Genomic DNA, 17,305 nt, shown 5'->3' with positions numbered 1-17,305 from the left:
TGAGATGAAATATTAATTAAACAATGATAATAACAAATGACAAGGTTAGAGATTCCACTAATGGTATGTCAAACAAGTATAGTATAAACTTTTATTAGTTAATTGGAAATCACACACAAAGAAGTTTCCAATCAGATTATATATTGTTAACATGATTACATTAGTCATCTTATTCAATTAATGCGAATACTTGTAAATCTCGTCAAGCATCCATGATTATAACTTATGTTAACAACAAATCAAGTTCCTTTCATAGCTCAGGTGTCGGTTATACCATACAGTAATTTAAAATGAATATTTACCATAAATTAAAGGTATCTTATATTATTAGATATATTATTATAAAACATGCTTTAGTTAAGGAGTTATTGATACTTTAAGTGCAAAATGATGATATAAAACCTTGATAAAAATGTACTTTTAAGTACTAATCAATGAGAAAAACTACAAGACAAGTAGACAACCAAACAAAAATCATACACTACAAAAAAAATATGTAAAAAAAATCAAAATTTTAAAATCATGTTTGAATAAAAAAATACTAAATTTGTTTATTTAAAGTGGAGTATCTCCAATAAAATTTGAATCAGAACACAAATACTTATGAATTGAGTATTGTGAGGATCATATTTATTGTAGTAGGTTGAGTTATGTTTAGATTAGGTTGAGGGAGGGGTTGCTATTTGTTGTAGAAAAAAATACTTAAGGAATAAGGAGAATTGGGAGAGGGGGAGAGGAAGGTCGATCGCCAAGTGAAAAATTAAATATCATCTATAACATTATTGACGAAATTATTTTATCAATAATTTCATCAATCATTCTATTAATAAAAATATCGTGTCATCATATGGTTTGTCTTTTTGAATTCCATTAGAATGCCCTCCGTCATTCTCTCAGTATGTACCAACATAATTTTTTTGTTATTGTTTACCGATAAATACAAAGATTGCAAGCTCTGTCTGTAAAAATCATCTTAATATACTGATGAAATTTTCTCGTTGATGTTTCTATTTATATTTGTTAATTTTCTGGTAGTAATTGCTTTTTCCATTTTTAAAAAGGTTCAATTTTAAGTCTAATAATTAAATAACTTATTTTTTAATATTTTTTTTTAGGTTTATAAGATGTATAATAACATTTAAGGAGACTTGAAAGGAGGGAAGAATAAAATAAAAATACGAACTAAATTTATTTTTTAATACTTATTTAATAGCAAAGCACAAGGTTCAAACTTTTAGAAATTATGTAGGTAATAGTAAGATTTTAAATTATAAGAAAGAATTTGAACATTGATAAATCCATGAAGGAAAAAATGCAGATGTCGTTCGGTATTCATGTGCAAGTCATTCCGGTCACTTCGCTTGGAAAAACTCGTTGAAATAATATATATATATATAGTTTTGATTTTTGACATGCTAATGTCAAAATCACAAAATTTAAATGCACTTTTAAAATCATGTCTTTCTTAGTTAATTTTATTTTTTTATTTTTTATTATGATACTTTTCTATTTTTTTATATTTAAAGGAGATATTTTTCTCTTTTTTTTATTCAGTATATCATCCTCTCTTGAATGGTGAATTAAATTTTTTTAAATTAAAATTTTGAGTTTTAAATTAAAATATGGAAAACACATCTACTTATTTTAAACGTCCATAGTAGAAGAAATTATGCCATTACTGCATAGACTCGCCCACCTCCCGGTTTAGGGGTGCCAATGTCCTGTGGTGCATTGGGCCAAAAAGGCACCTGGGCCCAAATCGTGGGTGCATGCTCTGGGGTTATGGGCCCATAAGGTAGTCCAAGTCTAAATTAAGGCTCATCTGCATCCATACTTATACATGCAAGAGTGCTTATAGGTTCGGTCTCAGGTGCATAAAACCCCTAGCCCATCAAAATTAATTATCATGCGGTGACTGTTTATTTTCAAGATTTTTTAAGTCTAAATTTCTGGAGTCATTATTTTTTGAAGTATTTTTTTTGGTAATATTTTTTTTAAAATTTATTTTTAATATAAACACATCAAAAAAATATAAAAAACTAAAATAAATTAATTTGAAACAAGTGAAAATACTTTTTTTTAAAAAAAAAAAACAGCAAGTAATTAAGTTGAAGTCGAAGCTTAAGCTTGAGGGACAAGAGCTGTCTGAATTAGGTGAACATTATTGGATAAAAAGAAAAGGAAGGGACACCATGCATTAAGAAGTAGATTATCATGGGAGCCACAAGATTTGCAGACACAAAATCAACCCTACACACTGGACAATTGAGCATAGAAACGGCACCTCGGATTCCTGCTGTTTCCAAGACCTATTTATTAAACGTGATTGATTGTATATTAATTTTGAATTATATGCAAAGTGCGTGGAAAATGATCTTAATCTGCCCCACCATTACAATGATATCCACCACGAAATTTAGTGGTTTCAACAGATATTGCAATGCTTGCTTTTCCTCCCTCCATCATTACTTGGGAATCACATATCTTCTGTTCTCCACACACAAAATGATACTTCGAAAGCATCCTCATGTTCTAGTACCATGCATGAACAAGAACAATTCATCAGACACTATTGCCTTTCAATTTGAAAAAAAAAAAGAAAAAGAATTTGTTTAAAATTAATTTTTTATATTTTTAGCTTGTTTTGATCTGAAAAATAATTTTTTAAATTAAAAAATATATTATTTTAATGTATTTTTAAAAACAATAGCTACCGAACAACAAATCAGACTACAGCAGCAGCATTTGATGGCTCTTATCATTGATGAGTAATAGAAATACTTAAAGACTAAGCAAGACAATCTCCTTTTATAAAATTGTTTCCTTGCTAGTCAAAGAACCTCCAAAAGAGTTTCCTTTTAAATATGAAAAACTCAAACCCCAAACGAAGATTTAAATTCAAACATGCAAAAGCTCATATCATTGTTAATATTTATCTTTTTAACAAATAACTGATATTTCATGATATAGCATTGTAATCATGTCACTCTCTATGGACATAAATTTGTTTTGACATTTTACATATTAAATCCTGTAAGCTCAACCTGCAGAGATGTCTTAGTGGATTCAAGATCGCCTCCTACAGCATACAAACCTTTGGGAACCCTTCAATACGGATACAGTTATTATTACATAGTTGAAAACATGTGAAATGTCCCGAATGCTTGAAAAACAAAGATTTACTAACCACCCACACAACTAGATAGCAGAACACAGCTTAGGTATGCGTCTGTGAAGGTTAATGAAATGAAAGATATTAGAAGAAATTGTCGTGACAAGAAAAAAAAAGGAAGTTAAGAAACAGTAAGAATATTTCGAATCATAAAAACCTCTGAAGAAGCCGATAATTGAACTCCATTTCCTGATAGGACAAAGCAAGGTAACATATGCAGCAGAAAGGTTTATTGATTAGAAGAATGCGCGGCTACCATAAAACACTCGCCCTCCGTCCTTTTTCTTTTTCTCAAGCTCTAGTTGATTGTTAAGACTTTGAATCACATCACCACGATCAACAGATTCCAGCTTGTCAAGATCCATAGGGAGCTCCATCTTGGCCAAGGATTCTGTGAATTGTTGCATGCTCCTCATGTACATATCTACTATTTGCTGCTGCATTGCAGACTGTTCGGCCTCGAGATTGATATTTCCTAGGGGGGATGAAAATACTTGACCAAATTTAACAGGACTCGTGTTTCCTTCCTTCCTGCTCTCCTCCTCCTTGCTTTTAAAGTCCGATTCCTTTTCGTCTAGGATTTCATTTCCCTTCTTTGATGTTGGTGTGTCAGGACAAGTACAGGAGTTATGATTAGCCTCCGTGGTGATCGAAACGTTAAGAGAGCTTGAGAATTGACCACCTAAACGACTCTTCCTATCAAATGAGTCAGAAGAATTTCTGTCGTCGCTCAGGCTTGTTGTCGTAGAGCTCAAGAAACTGGAATTTTTTATGCTGCCACTAGGTGAAGAGGAACCACCTTGATTTTGCTCGGAGGAATTTATGTTCATTTCACAATCATGAATAGCAGGTTGCGGAGAGGCACCGAGGTGAAGAAATGAGCCAGGCCTGGAACCCAAGTCATCAAAATATTCTGAGACCATTAGCTGATTCTCTCTAACAACATTGATATCAGGAAATTCAATTCTCGAATACTCAACTGGGTCCAGAATAGCTTCTGATACCTTTCTATCAAGAAGCACGACCTCTGATGATATCGAAGATTTGGCAGCTGTTGTTGAGGGCTTGACGGGAAAAGATGTGTTTAAGGAGAGAGACAATTTGATAGTGCCAGCAGGAGAGTGAAAGAGATCAGTGGAGGAGAGGCTGTAAATTTGCGTCACCTTTCCTTTTCCAGAAACTTGTGAAATAGGGACCAAAGCAAATCCTAGAAGCTGATCCTCCATGTAGTTTCTAGCTCTACTAAGCATCCAGATCTCACATTTGAGGACTGCATCGAGTTGAGCGAGTTTCATCATCAATTTTTCATTGAATTCTGGGTTTTTTCCACCTCTATTGATAATTCTAGTTGAAAGGATCTCATCAGGATTATAAGTTAGAGAGAATTTTGCATAAACATCTTGGTTATCATAGATACATATGTTGTGAATATTCCTGGCATGATGAACATATATTTCAAGAATCCCACAGAACTCAGAATCGCCATCTGCATCGCCCATCGTGTTTGAATTTGGATTATACCTGAACCCAGTTGATTGATTGAAAGAATCCATCGAAAGAAAGTTAAATCTTCAATTTGATGCTCCAAGGAAGTTCCTATACTATATCCTACTTGGTTAAGATTTGGCAAGAAAGCTCCGATAAATGAGAGAAGAGAACAAAACAGAGCTGACACAAAGAACAATCTATGAAACAATGATGTATTGGAAGATCTTGTTCCTACATGTGTATCCCATTTGATAAGAAGGCTTTTTTAATAAGCTTTGTAAGATAAATGAATGGAATTAAACGCAAAATGTGGTAATAGAAAGAATGTTTTAAAGGGAAAGAAAACAAAACAGAACAAATCAGGGCTGTTTCAGATAGCAGATTGATTACTTATAACGCACTGGAAGCCTTTCTCTCTAGTTTCCAGTCCTTTTTTGGATCGTGTTGACATCATCATAAATCCATGAATTCAAGAAAAAGACTGGACATAAAGGAAAACAAAATGGAGACAGGTAGAGAGAGACTTGCGGTGGAATAAAAGAGTTTGCTTTGTGCAAGTTGAAGAGGTGGGTGAGGATGTAGGTGGTAGGTAAGAATCAAAAGAGAAGGAAGGGAAAAAAAACAAAGATGGGGATGATATTGTTGATGATGATGGTATGGCTAGTTTTCATATGCCACTTCTTTTCCTGCTTGTATTCTTTTTCTATAGGAAGTGGTGGGTGGGGGATTGAGATTTTTGGAAGGCTTTGCTTTGCTTGACATTGCAGCTTCCACTCCCAGTGGACTTTTTCTCCACCGAGGTAATTGGAGGCCCCACTTTCTGGTCCCATTTTTCATATCATTTTCTCCACCTATCTCCCTCTCACAGATGCTCTCCTAAGCTTCGAGACAAAATAATCCCGTCTGTCCTCCCTCTACCATATTCAAGGCTTTATGGGGAGAAGTTGTCTAAAAAATAATCCCATGCCAACAGGCTGTGGAAAAAACCAAGGTTTGAGTGCTACTGAGAAAATCTACAGACTTTCAACTACACATGCATGCAAATTAACCCTTGCAAAGTTCTTTGGCTGCAAGGGGAAAAGCTTGAGGTTAACTGATCAATATAAACAGCTTAAAGCACCAGCAAACTATTTCAAACCTTGCAACTGCTTCCCTTGAATGCTACTTCGTAGACTGTAGAGTATAAGCGATGTGATGAAGCTCCTTTGGTTTATGGTTAATCCTAATCTTGAACAATGAAATGATAGGACTGGGCTAATGTTAGGACGTCTAATCTGGCATGGCTAATTGAGTTCGAAAGTAACTATAGATGATCTTGGTTTGCTAAGACATGTCTCCATCCATAGCGCTGGACCTGCTATCATTAAATTGAACCTCACCTTAAAGGACAGGAGGTGTTAATATTGAATGAAACCTGACGAAGGGCCTCCAAATCGTAGTTCATGTCGACACCAAGATATTATTCTTATTGATAGCAGGAATTATCCAAAATATTAAGTGGAAAAAGAAGGAGCGACTTTCCTAACATTGAATTCATACGTTCAAAAGGAGATTGCCATGATCGGTTACAAAGTCTTCACGCATTAGCTTAGGGGAGCAATATTTCTTGATAGTAGCCAGTGCAAGATTCAAACTTAAGACGGCATGCGTGTGGACTGAAAAGAAGTCCACAGCTTGCAATTTCTTGATAATCATGGGAGTATTTTTTGACTCCCACTATTAATTAAACTTATATAAAAAAAAAAAAACGGTGAGAAGTTCTGGGCTACGTCCGACTGATATTGTTTTTCATTTCTTCGAAAAACTGAGAAAACCCTTTTCATGCCTCACTGGAAAATGCAAAGTTTTTTTTTTTTTTTTGACCTTTCTGGGAAAGAAAGAAAAGGTTTAATTAGTTCGAAAAGGCACTCAAGTAATATCTGTCAAAGGAATTGAAATGCCCCAAGTTGGTGGCAATGTGCTTTCATCCAATAGCTGGTGTAGGGCCTGATCCAGTGATTAGAAAGTCGAGCACTAGTAAGAACGCAATTCGTGACTAGAATTCTTCGGCTCCTGGGGCCTCTGTGCTTCATCCTCCTCCTCCTAAAAGGTTTGGTTTGGTTGTTAAGAAAGGATGATGGCTGGCCTGACTTTGACTTGAGAATGTATAGCCTTCTTATTTCTCAATCGAGCTTTAATTCATGTCATTATTACAAAATAATTGTAGCAATACAAGTGGTGTAATCAAATGCGCTTCTTGTGGAAATACTCTATACAAATACTTCGAATTTATTAATTATATGTTGCAGCCCAAGGGTGCATGTCTCGCTGAAAATCATGTTTATTCCTTTTCACTAAAAATATTATTTTCATGAATATTTTGATTCCATGAATAGTTTTTGATGGTTAATTTTTAAAATATTTTTTATTTAAAAATATATTAAAATAATATTTTTTTAAAATTTTTTTTTTAATATCAGTATATTAAAATATTTTTAAAATTACTAAATAAAAACAATCTTAAAAAATCAAATTTTTTCAAAGTTAAACAAATGAGTTATAAAACTCAGTCGTGACTCCTAATACATATTAGGCGGATACTGGAAAACTGAGATGGGCCTTGACATGGGCCTTATACTGCAAACAAGGAGCAATAATGCAGCTCAAGGCTCAACAAGATTCCTTCACCGGACCCACCATTCCCGACCAGACACGTTCCTCGGTCAGTCTTGAGTCTCTCAAACTTTTCTTGCTGCAGACAAAAGAAAGCTCAACTAAGGCATGATTGCCACGAGACTTCCGTGAAAATTAAGATTATGTTTAATTTTTTTAAGAAATATTTTTTATCTCCAGTTTTCTTTTCCATTTATAGCTTTAATTCTCCATCAACATACACAGAAAACGTGTTCGTTTGGTTAATCTATGAAAATGCTTCCCTTCAGAAGTTGAAAAAAAGTGTTCAAACACAAGTCTTTTCCTGAGTATTTTTTTTGAGTTTTTACTTCCATACAGCTGTTTATTCAAATTTATTTTAAAAAAAATTGTTGTAACTTGGATGAAAAAAATTATTCACTAATTAATTTTATTATCTTTCCAAGTAATTCAGAACATGGATTGAGCAAGTGAGTTCTTTACTAAGTAAAGAAAAAATTGCCCTAATCAACGTCAGAGATACAGAGCTCCACAAAAAAAGATAATCCATCAGTACAAATGATTCTGGAAAATTCATTTTGAACCTAGGTACTCACTTGTTAAACCTATAACAACAGAAATAAATAGAACTGTTGCACAGAAATCGCAGTGGTGACTCGATCCAAATGCCACAGCACAGGAACGTCCATCTGATTATTAGCTCGATCTGGAGTCCCAAAACAGCCGTGCAAACAATGCAATATAATCTCTGGAATATTGCAAATCCCAGTCAACTTGTAATCAATGACAAGTTTAGAAAATACATGGTGTTAGCAAAGCAACTGCAATATGAAGCTCAATGAACTTCTTTCATTGTGAGTTGAATCAAACAGCGTTAAATCTTGAAAGAACAATGAACCTGATATTAGTTTTCATCACCAACCACGGACCCCCATCTCCTAGATTTTATCCAACTACCATGTCATTATTCCAGAGAGTTAAAAGCATGGAAATACAGACAGAAATAGACAGAGAATCACTTCCTGCCCAGCCTTGCCAAATGCTGCTGATGTTTTGATGCAGCAGCCTTGTCAGCAGCTTCACGCTTGAGTGTCCTCTTCGCTCGTCTCCCAGTCCTATCTTTTCCAGCCTCTTTCTTCTTAGGTTCACGTGAAGTGCTCGCCCCCGAGTCTTTGAAATGTGCTTGATACACTGGCCTTGCTTCTTGATGCCCTGCCCTAACATAGCCATTATCTCCCCACCTCCGATTTCCAATGCGAAGATTGGATAAACTGCTCAAGTACACTTCATCTAGATCATCATCCTCATCCTCAAACTCATATGGATAATAATCCTCCGGATCTTCATAAACATCTTCATGATCCTCCACAGTCAAAGTCACGACAAACCACGAGGCTCGACGGAGGAGGCAAACACTTTCCTCAAACATGTAATCCTGGATGCTGTTAAAAAACAAAAATATATTAAAATGACCTTAAGTAGGGTTTGCTTTGGCAATATGGGGAACAAATGGCAATACTTTCCCTGAGCTTATATAAGCCAAGTTTATGTATTATGATCAAATTACCCAACTAATAGGGTGTTTGGGACAATAGTAGCGATTGCTTTTTAAAATGTTTTTTACTTAGAAATGCATCAAAATATTTTTTTTTTTTTACATAGCACATCAAAACAATCCAAAAACACCATGAAAAATTAATCTGAAGCAAAAAAAAAAAAAATCAAATTTTTTAACAAATTTAGTTGAAACGCTGTCCCAAACAGGACTCTAAGTGACCACATACAGAGTGTAACACATGACAGTGTAAAAGATTTAAACCTGCCATCAAGAGAACGGTGAACATTGAGAAACTCAAATGGATGTTTGCACTGAGGACAAGTTGGATTCTTAGTGTACGTGGACCATCTAAGGATGCAAGTCACACTGCACAAAACAAACAACAGAAAGAACAATGAATATTAACTACTTGAAGTCATGCAGTGTTGAAATTTGTTAAATAGTTTGTCACACTATCAATGTTAGAGGGAATCATCAACATATCACCAGTGCTTGCAAGGGTTCCAATAGGTACATATAATTGGTACATGGTATATGATATAATCAACCATGATTCTTCTGCAGTTATGTCAAGCTAATAAATACAACATGCTGAAACTAATTCTTAGTGAGGAACACCATATAAGCATACACCTTAACAGAGCTATGAAGACGAGAAGAAAAATCCTCCATGACATAAATAGGTGGATCATTCAATTTCTCACATCTATACTAATCATTGTGCAATTCTTCAACACCAAAACAAAGAGCTCATGCAGCATTGTATTCAGCAAAGCCCACTTCAAAACTAATGAAATACATCTGTTCCGCATAAAAAGGATAAAGAGAGATTTATACAAATAAAGGATTTAAGAAGAGAAACTATGTTCAAAAGACATTTCTTTATACTGCATAAAGAACGGATGCAAGTGTCATAAATAAATGGCACAAACAATGAAATTGCAGGAACAAATATGAAGCTGCAAAGACAGAGACCAGATGATTTTAAAGCAAAGTTAGAACCTACTTGCAGAAATGAGCCAGAGCATAAATGTAAGACTGCCTTAAACTCATATCTGACGCCTCATATACCATCAATATACAGCTGTAAGAACTACAATTTTCAACATTGCATTTCATGAAGAATTCATACATGATTTGCAGATGGAACTCATGTATAAGCAGAAGCTCTGGAATTGGGATTGTTAAGGCATGTAGTTAGCACATGAATGAATTATGACAAAGTATAAGAGTGCAAATCTTAGCATGTGAACGGATAAAGCTTTATGAAGAATAAACTTAAGTGACTGGAAACTATCTAATACTAGCTGGCAGAGACGAATTAAATTAAACATACCTCTTCTATTAATTCCAGCAAACTGACTTATATAAACCAGGTTTCATAAAGCAACGTTGTAAGCAAAGGAGTTTAAAATTTACTCCTCAACAGTGATGCAGTGCGAACCTCATAGCACTGATGCAAGTCACCACAAATTCTTTTAAAAAAGAAGAAGAAAACATAAAAGTAGAGAATCAGCTTACATATTATAGGAAGAAGTATAATATATGCAGTAGAAATGAAGGCAATAGAAGTGAATGCCATGGGACGCAATAAGTTTCAGGCGGCCTTTAATTTGGATCCATCGTGTGTCATGAATGATAAAAAAAATGGTGTAACACATCAGCAGAGTCACAGAAACAATAGGTGATATCCCGCCCCCATATCTGTGCAGAAATAACCAGATTCAAGCAATTCCAAGCTTCACCGTGCACTTTGTTTTCATAGGTGACAATACAAAGCCCTATCTATCTGCAGGCCAAACATGCATGAGGAGAAACAAGACATAGCAATAAATCAATTGGGTTTTAGAAAAATTACACAAGGACCTCTTGCTTCGATTTCCTAAAAGCCTAGGACCTACACAACCACACTACAGTTTATGACTACTTGAGCCAAGGACTAATCGCAGCACAGCCGTAAAAGGAGGAACCCTACATTGTACAATGGCCTCGTCAGTGAAGACCAGATGAACCATCAGCTACACCTGCTGATATGATTCCTAAGACATTCTCTTGATATTTATTCACAGCCTCTTGGACAAAATTAGGAGAAACTTTTTTGCATTGAAAGAGAGAAGTACCGAAAAAAGTTTACTTCTACTAATATGTTTCTATCTTTTTCAAGCTTTTGCGTGTTATCCCTAATACAAGACTACTTAATTCCAGAGCATGCCAGCATCAAAGCCAGCATCATTTTTTCAAACTGAACCACTTGTATTGTGGCAGAGCACATTTCCAGCTTCCACGTTCTTAATCTTAACAAAACATATATGAGGTATCATCCTCCATGAACAAATAAGACGAATTTTAAAAAAATAACCAACAGAAGACTCTCTGGTCAAGAAGCCAAGATGTCTAGAGAAGTCTCTCAATCATACCATTCAAGTGCATCAAAATTAACCAAAGCAGTACGCATGTTCGCAACCTTTAAATCATAATATATCAGAATAAATCCTACTAACCAGTACGCATGCTCGCAACCTTTAATAAGAGCAGTTTCCTGAAGCACAATCTTATCCAAGCATATAGCACAAATCCCACCATGATTCCCACATGCCCTTTCGCTAATCTCCACTTTACTCTCCATTTCAACCTGAAACCAAAATCCCAATAAATTTAATTCACCAATAACTTCAGAAACACCATCCATTTCCCTCCAAAAGCAAAAATTCCCAAGAAACGAACCAACTTGTACCAAACCAATCTAACAAACCCCAGCCAGCCAAAACTACCAAAAGGGTCTCTGATTATCTTAAAATCAGCTTTATAAGCTGTAAATGAACTGCAGGACTTCAAAATTAATGGTTTCAACGCACTTGCAATAATATTATATGAATCAGTTACTAAGAATTGCTAACGTTTTGTTTTCAATCAGAGCATAATCACTGTTTACAGAGAATTCAATTACCAGACAAAAATTAACAGCACGAAATTCATCAACTCCTTCAATTTCTTCTTAATACCCAGAATTTTAAAATTAAAAAACAAAAAGTTAAAAAGAAGAAGAAGACAGAACTTGATCTAAAAGGTCAAGAAAGGAGGTACCTGATCTTGAAAAGGGTGAAGCGATTGGTGACCGTCGATGTTGATGACTGATGTCATGGTTTTTGATAAATTTAATTTAATTAAGTTTACAACAAAAAAATAAGAGCTAATCTCAGTCTTTTTTTTTGCTGCACTAATCTAGATTTCTAAATTAAAAATATAATCTAAAGAATTTACACAAAGAAGGATTCATAGCGGGAGAGAGATAAAAAAGAAAGGAAAGGTCTAAAGAATGACTCTGTCCAGATTCCTACAGAGAAGGATAGAAGAGAAGACAGAAGATCAAGAGGGAGGACCCTCTTTTGGATCGAAGGGTCCAAGAAGACTGGGTGTTGATGTGAATGATTTATAGTAAATATGGCGTTGGGTATTTCTTTTTGTTTTTTTTTTCCTTGTTTCAAAATTTATAGGGTTGTACACCCGACCATTCGGTGTCGTGTGGGCATATTCCAAGCACTCACGTTTCTCTTCCCTCCCTGCCTTTCGTTTTTGTTTTTTGTTTTTTTCTTTTTTTCGAGTGATTGATATAAATTATATTTTTGTGATAAGAAGTATTTTTGTAGTAATTTACTACCTCAACAAGATTAATTCTTTTTATTTAATGATTTTAAAAATATATTTTAATATATTTATAAAAAAATCAAATATTTTTTATAACTAGATTAATACTTCAAGATTATAATTATAAAACTATAAATTTTTTTATCTAATTTTATTAAAGACGCGTTATTTAATCCTTTAAAAAGATTAAGTCAATGATTAAAATTTTATAATAAAATAGAGATAAAAACTAAAAAGATAAAATAAAAAATAAAAATAAAATTATATTTAATAATAATATATACATAACAAAGTGATTATTTCTATCTCGTTATAATAGATAAAATATTTCAAGGTGGAAAATTGGGGAATGAAAAAGATAGAAACTATCATAGTCCTTTAATTTTATGGTATGTACAATTTAATCCTTGAATCATTTTTTTTTTTTTGCAATCAAGCCCTCTTGTATAAATATTTATTTTAATTAAATTGAATAAATTTTTTTATCCAATTAAAAATAAATGAATGATAAAGCTTTAATTTTATGGTATGTACAATTTAATCGTTGAATCATTTTTTTTGCAATCAGGCCCTCTTGTACAAATATTTATTTTAATTAAATTGGATAAATTTTTTTATCAAATTAAAAATAAATGAATGATAAATAATATAAAAATTGAGAAATAATGATTTTTATTCATGGCATTGGAAAAGCTTCTTCCTTCCGGTGGCGAGACAAGAATTCTGCCAAAAAATCATATTCAAAGCACACACCAAACACATCACAGCTTGTAATATCTTATCTAAAATACACACCAAACGCATCACACCTGTCCTGTCCTGTCCTGTCAAATGTAACACAAGCTACCACATACTGGCACAAGTTATGTGTGCACTTGGGCTGGCTGGCTCCTTTTCCTGGGCTTTCTTCAGCGTCCTTTTGAAAACATAACTCGTTACCGGGCTCATAGCCCAGCTTCCAACATGGCCTTCAAATGAAATCTGTAATTTTTCCGGTGCTGTGCACAGGGAAGAAGCGTGGAGCAGAGAAGCCTCATATGGGGTGTGCTCTCTCACAGAACTCTAGGGAAGTAAAAATGGGAGAGGGAGCAAACCAGGCAGAGCAGCAAACCCAAATAGAAACAACACTGGAGACTGTTGATGCTTTACTTTACTTGAGGTAACATTTCTCAATACCCAATTCTCCATTTTTTTTAAGGAAACCTTTTATTTTAGCTCATTGCTCTCATTTTTATTTTTCCTTTTTCAGGCTGCTAGATATGATGATATTGAGGATATTGCAAATTTAGCATCTTCTGGGGTTTCTCTTGATTCTAAAGATTCGCTGGGCAGAACAGGTTATCATCAGTTTCGTGATCTTTTGTTTCTTCTATTTTAACTTTCTATTTTGCTTTTGTTGCTTTATTATTATTATTATTATTATTATTATTCTGTTAGCGAGCATTTATATAACGATTCATGAGGCAGTTGTTGCAACACTTGTTTCGAAGTTTATGTATTATATATGTTTTTTTTTAAAGCACAAGGTTCTCCAAATTCCATTCATCCCATGTAGGCATGTATTGGTATTCTACTAGGGAAACTCTGATTCAATCAATCTCTATTCATTTATAAAACCAGTCGATTCTTGATGCTATTTGGCTTTCAAACGAATGGGTTCCTAGTTGTAGGAATGTTGTAATATAACTTGCAACTGGAGATGAAGTTTCGTAGCTCTTTTGGGTATCTAATTTTGTGTTAAGGTGATGTTATGTAACATTGTTTCTTGTCCTTTATTTTTTCCTTTATGATGGTGAAAATATGAAGTGAAATGTATCTGAAACAGGTGATGGTGAAAATATGAAGTGAAATGTATCCGAAACAGGTTTTTTTTTTTATTATTATTATTAAGAGAATGGGAGAGTTATATCAAAGAAAATGCAAGAATAGCGTTTGGTCTGGAACCACTGCATAAAATTTTCAGAGAAACAGAAATTTTGAAAGTGAAGCTATATACATGTTAGAAATACGGTTCCATAACCAAGCCACACCAGCTTCTGTCAGCGAACCTGCAATGATGCTCGCAAATAGACTGAATAAACACAGCTTCCTAAAGGACAAGCGTGCTTCATTTTTTTTTTTATTTTGTTCTAGGTGTTGTTAGTTCCTAATTCCCTCTTGCTATAAGTTTCTAAAGATATGGCTTGTTTTTTATATTTTCATGTATGTGATTAGATGTGAAGAATTTTGGTTTTGATAATCAAAATGTCTAACTGAAGGGGCACATGGTCTTTTGATGAATTGGCTTTTTGAGAATTGTTGATTGTCTTCATATTATTGTAGTTTGATTTTTCTTTTTTGGTGAGTTTTGCATGGTTTAATGGATGTCTGACATTGCTTCACTGATTTGTGATAGCAGCACTCCATATGGCTGCAGCCAATGGACATCTTGACATTGTGGAGTATCTTATCAGTCAGGGAGTGGCAAGAGTTCATCGATGATTTTCCTTTTCAAGTGTCTGGGGGCTGGGGGTTTTGGGTGGAGGCCGGTGCTGTGGAAAGGGCACACAATTGATATTCATGAGAGCATTTGTAGTTAAATTCTTTGACGTATGTTCCTAGTAACTTATTTTCTTCTGGTTTCAGCAGCTAAATTAGCCGCATTCTTTTCCTAGTCTTAAATTTACTTAGACATACTGTTCTATTGTAGCCTTGACCAGCAGATGTTCTATGGTGTTATCTTTCCTTCTTGCATTAGTACTTTGCTTCCATTGACATAGACCATAAAGGATTGGAGCATGTATTTTTTTTTTTTTCTGTCCCTGGATTGGATCCTGATTGTAAATGCTCTGGTAAGACCTATCAAATATTGGTAACTTCCATTGAACAGGATCTCAATTCTGCCAATAAGGAGAAAAATACAGCTCTTCACTGGGCTTGCCTCAATGGTTATATTGAGGTAATTATCATTGTGACTTCCAAAAGCAGTTTTGTTATGCAACATCTTAGGTTTATTTTAACAAATATAGGGTTCTGTAGGTGGTTAAGAAATTGATTCCTTAGGTTCGAGTTTAGGCTTTCTAAACAGGTATGTATTTTGAACCTGTAACCTTGAGCTGGTTCTCTGTTTCTCTATCGTGGGTGCTAACATTCTCAAATCTACAACTGGATGATTTTCAGCCATGAACGGACCCCAATGGATGAAGCTGTTACTCGGGAAAAAATGGATGTTATTGATGCATTTAATGCAGCTGTGGCACAACTGGAACTTGCTGGTGTTGCAGTTTCCTAGCCTAGGATTTCTCTCATAAATGTAATCCATTAATATTTCTACATGTGCATCTTTTTTGTCATGGATTGTGTGCTTTAAATTTGAATATTTTGGTTCATATGCTGTGGCTGGTGCTGTCCTTTGACTCCTGCATAAATTTTGTGAGACTTAATTTATCTGGTTCGATCCTTAGTTTGTGTGTGGATCATTTTAGGATGACAAAGATGTAAAAGGTGGCTGTCTTAGTTTCTGAAGATTTTGTGAAAGAATTTCCTAGTAGAAGCATCTCACATTATGCCTGGCACTTAATGGTGATGCTAATGGATGAATAAATGAAAATGATTCTCACTTCTTGAACTCTTGAGATTCATCTAGGGAGACTTATTTTCATAATTTATTCTCATAACTTTATTAGCACTTGAATTTCAGTGTTTATTGGTTTTGAATTTATACAAATTAATTATTAAACTTTTAGATTTTTTAATTTTACCCATGTTTTTAATCAATTAAGTTTTAGAAGTTCAGTTTTTTTTTTTTCAAAAAAGATTCTTAGTTATGATTTTTTTTTTTAATTTAGCTCTTGACTTTAAACTTTTGATTTTTTTTTTGTTTTCATTCAATTGATTTTGTAAAAATTAAATTTGGTCTTTTAAAATTTTAATTTTTTAATTAAGTTTAAATTAGCCTTCCAAACTTAATTTTTCACTAATTAAATCTCTAATAAAATTAATTTGATTAATTTGAGGTATAGTTAATTTAATCTAAAATAATTTTTAAATATAATTAAAATTTTAATTTGGTTTATAATTAAATAAAATCAATCTATTAAAAATTTAATTATGTTATTGAATTTAATTTTTATGGTGTATAAAAATTATTTAATTTAATTTTAAATTTGTATTGTCTTTTTCAGTTTTTTCAGTTTTAAAAATTATTTAATTTAATTTTAAATTTGTGTTGTCTTTTTTAATTTTGGGTATAATAGAATATAGTTAGGCTTCAAATTTTGTACAAAACTTCATCTTAATTTTTTTGTATGTATCTTAAATCTTTTTTAGCCATCTTTTATTAAATTACTGGTCTTTATATTATTGTTGCTTTTTTATATTATTTTTTACAAAGAAAAAAAAATAAACTTTGAGGGAATAATCCAAAAATAGTCACCCTTCCCGCATCCCTTGATCCTACTGCCGATTCTCAAGCTCTTAAAGATCCCAAATGGTGTTCAGCCATGGATGATGAGCTTGCTGCTCTTGCTCTCAACCGTACATAGGTTCTTGTCCCTCCTTCCAATCATAATATCGTGGATGGGAAATCATTCAGAAGTTCTGGATGTGGATGATTTGCTTGTAACAGGGAATCGTTCTCAGTCCATTTTTGAAGTTTGTTGATACTTTTTCTCATCACTTTTCCCTAAAGGATCTTGGTCCCTTGAGCTACTTCTTGGGTTTTGAGGCCATTTCCACTTCTGATGGCATGTTTTTATCTCAACTTAAGTATGTTCGTGACTGTTGGTAAAGTTTCATTTAGAATGCATAAAGGATTCTTCCACCCCAATGTC

At 33.7% G+C, this 17,305-nt stretch overlaps 2 protein-coding genes and 1 pseudogene across 2 annotated transcripts; 1 reads left to right on the top strand and 2 right to left on the bottom strand.

The window, feature by feature from the left end:
- Positions 1-2,905: 2,905 nt before the first annotated feature.
- Positions 2,906-5,383, bottom strand: LOC105125978 (uncharacterized). The gene has a single exon (XM_011026666.1). It carries the CDS (start codon positions 4,723-4,725, stop codon positions 3,409-3,411), a length of 1,317 nt encoding a protein of 438 aa, XP_011024968.1. The 5' UTR covers positions 4,726-5,383; the 3' UTR covers positions 2,906-3,408.
- Positions 5,384-7,819: 2,436 nt separating this feature from the next.
- Positions 7,820-12,289, bottom strand: LOC105125977 (E3 ubiquitin-protein ligase RHF1A-like). The gene is made up of 4 exons (XM_011026665.1): positions 11,934-12,289; positions 11,351-11,481; positions 9,111-9,215; positions 7,820-8,733 (listed from the first exon to the last, which is right to left on the bottom strand). The coding sequence occupies exons 1-4, from the start codon at positions 11,988-11,990 to the stop codon at positions 8,307-8,309; spliced, it is 720 nt and encodes a 239-aa protein (XP_011024967.1). The 5' UTR covers positions 11,991-12,289; the 3' UTR covers positions 7,820-8,306.
- A 1,194-nt stretch (positions 12,290-13,483) lies between these two features.
- LOC105125976 (ankyrin repeat-containing protein P16F5.05c-like) lies at positions 13,484-15,998 on the top strand (annotated as a pseudogene).
- Positions 15,999-17,305: the final 1,307 nt, after the last annotated feature.

Source organism: Populus euphratica, unplaced genomic scaffold (assembly GCF_000495115.2).
Source record: "Populus euphratica unplaced genomic scaffold, PopEup_1.0 scaffold44.1, whole genome shotgun sequence".
Lineage (NCBI taxonomy): Eukaryota > Viridiplantae > Streptophyta > Magnoliopsida > Malpighiales > Salicaceae > Populus > Populus euphratica.
Note: the sequence above shows the minus strand (reverse complement) of the source record. Positions and strands in the feature narration are given on the sequence as shown.

What these genes read in the sequence shown, in the direction of transcription:
- LOC105125978 (XM_011026666.1), bottom strand. Translation starts at nt 4,725, where the DNA reads ATGGATTCTTTCAATCAATCAACTGGGTTCAGGTATAATCCAAATTCA.
- LOC105125977 (XM_011026665.1), bottom strand. Translation starts at nt 11,990, where the DNA reads ATGACATCAGTCATCAACATCGACGGTCACCAATCGCTTCACCCTTTT. An exon ending in TTCACCCTTTTCAAGATCAG is followed by an intron (nt 11,482 to 11,933) that starts GTACCTCCTTTC and finishes TTTTGGTTTCAG; the next exon opens with GTTGAAATGGAGAGTAAAGT. An exon ending in GGTTGCGAGCATGCGTACTG is followed by an intron (nt 9,216 to 11,350) that starts GTTAGTAGGATT and finishes TGTTTTGTGCAG; the next exon opens with TGTGACTTGCATCCTTAGAT.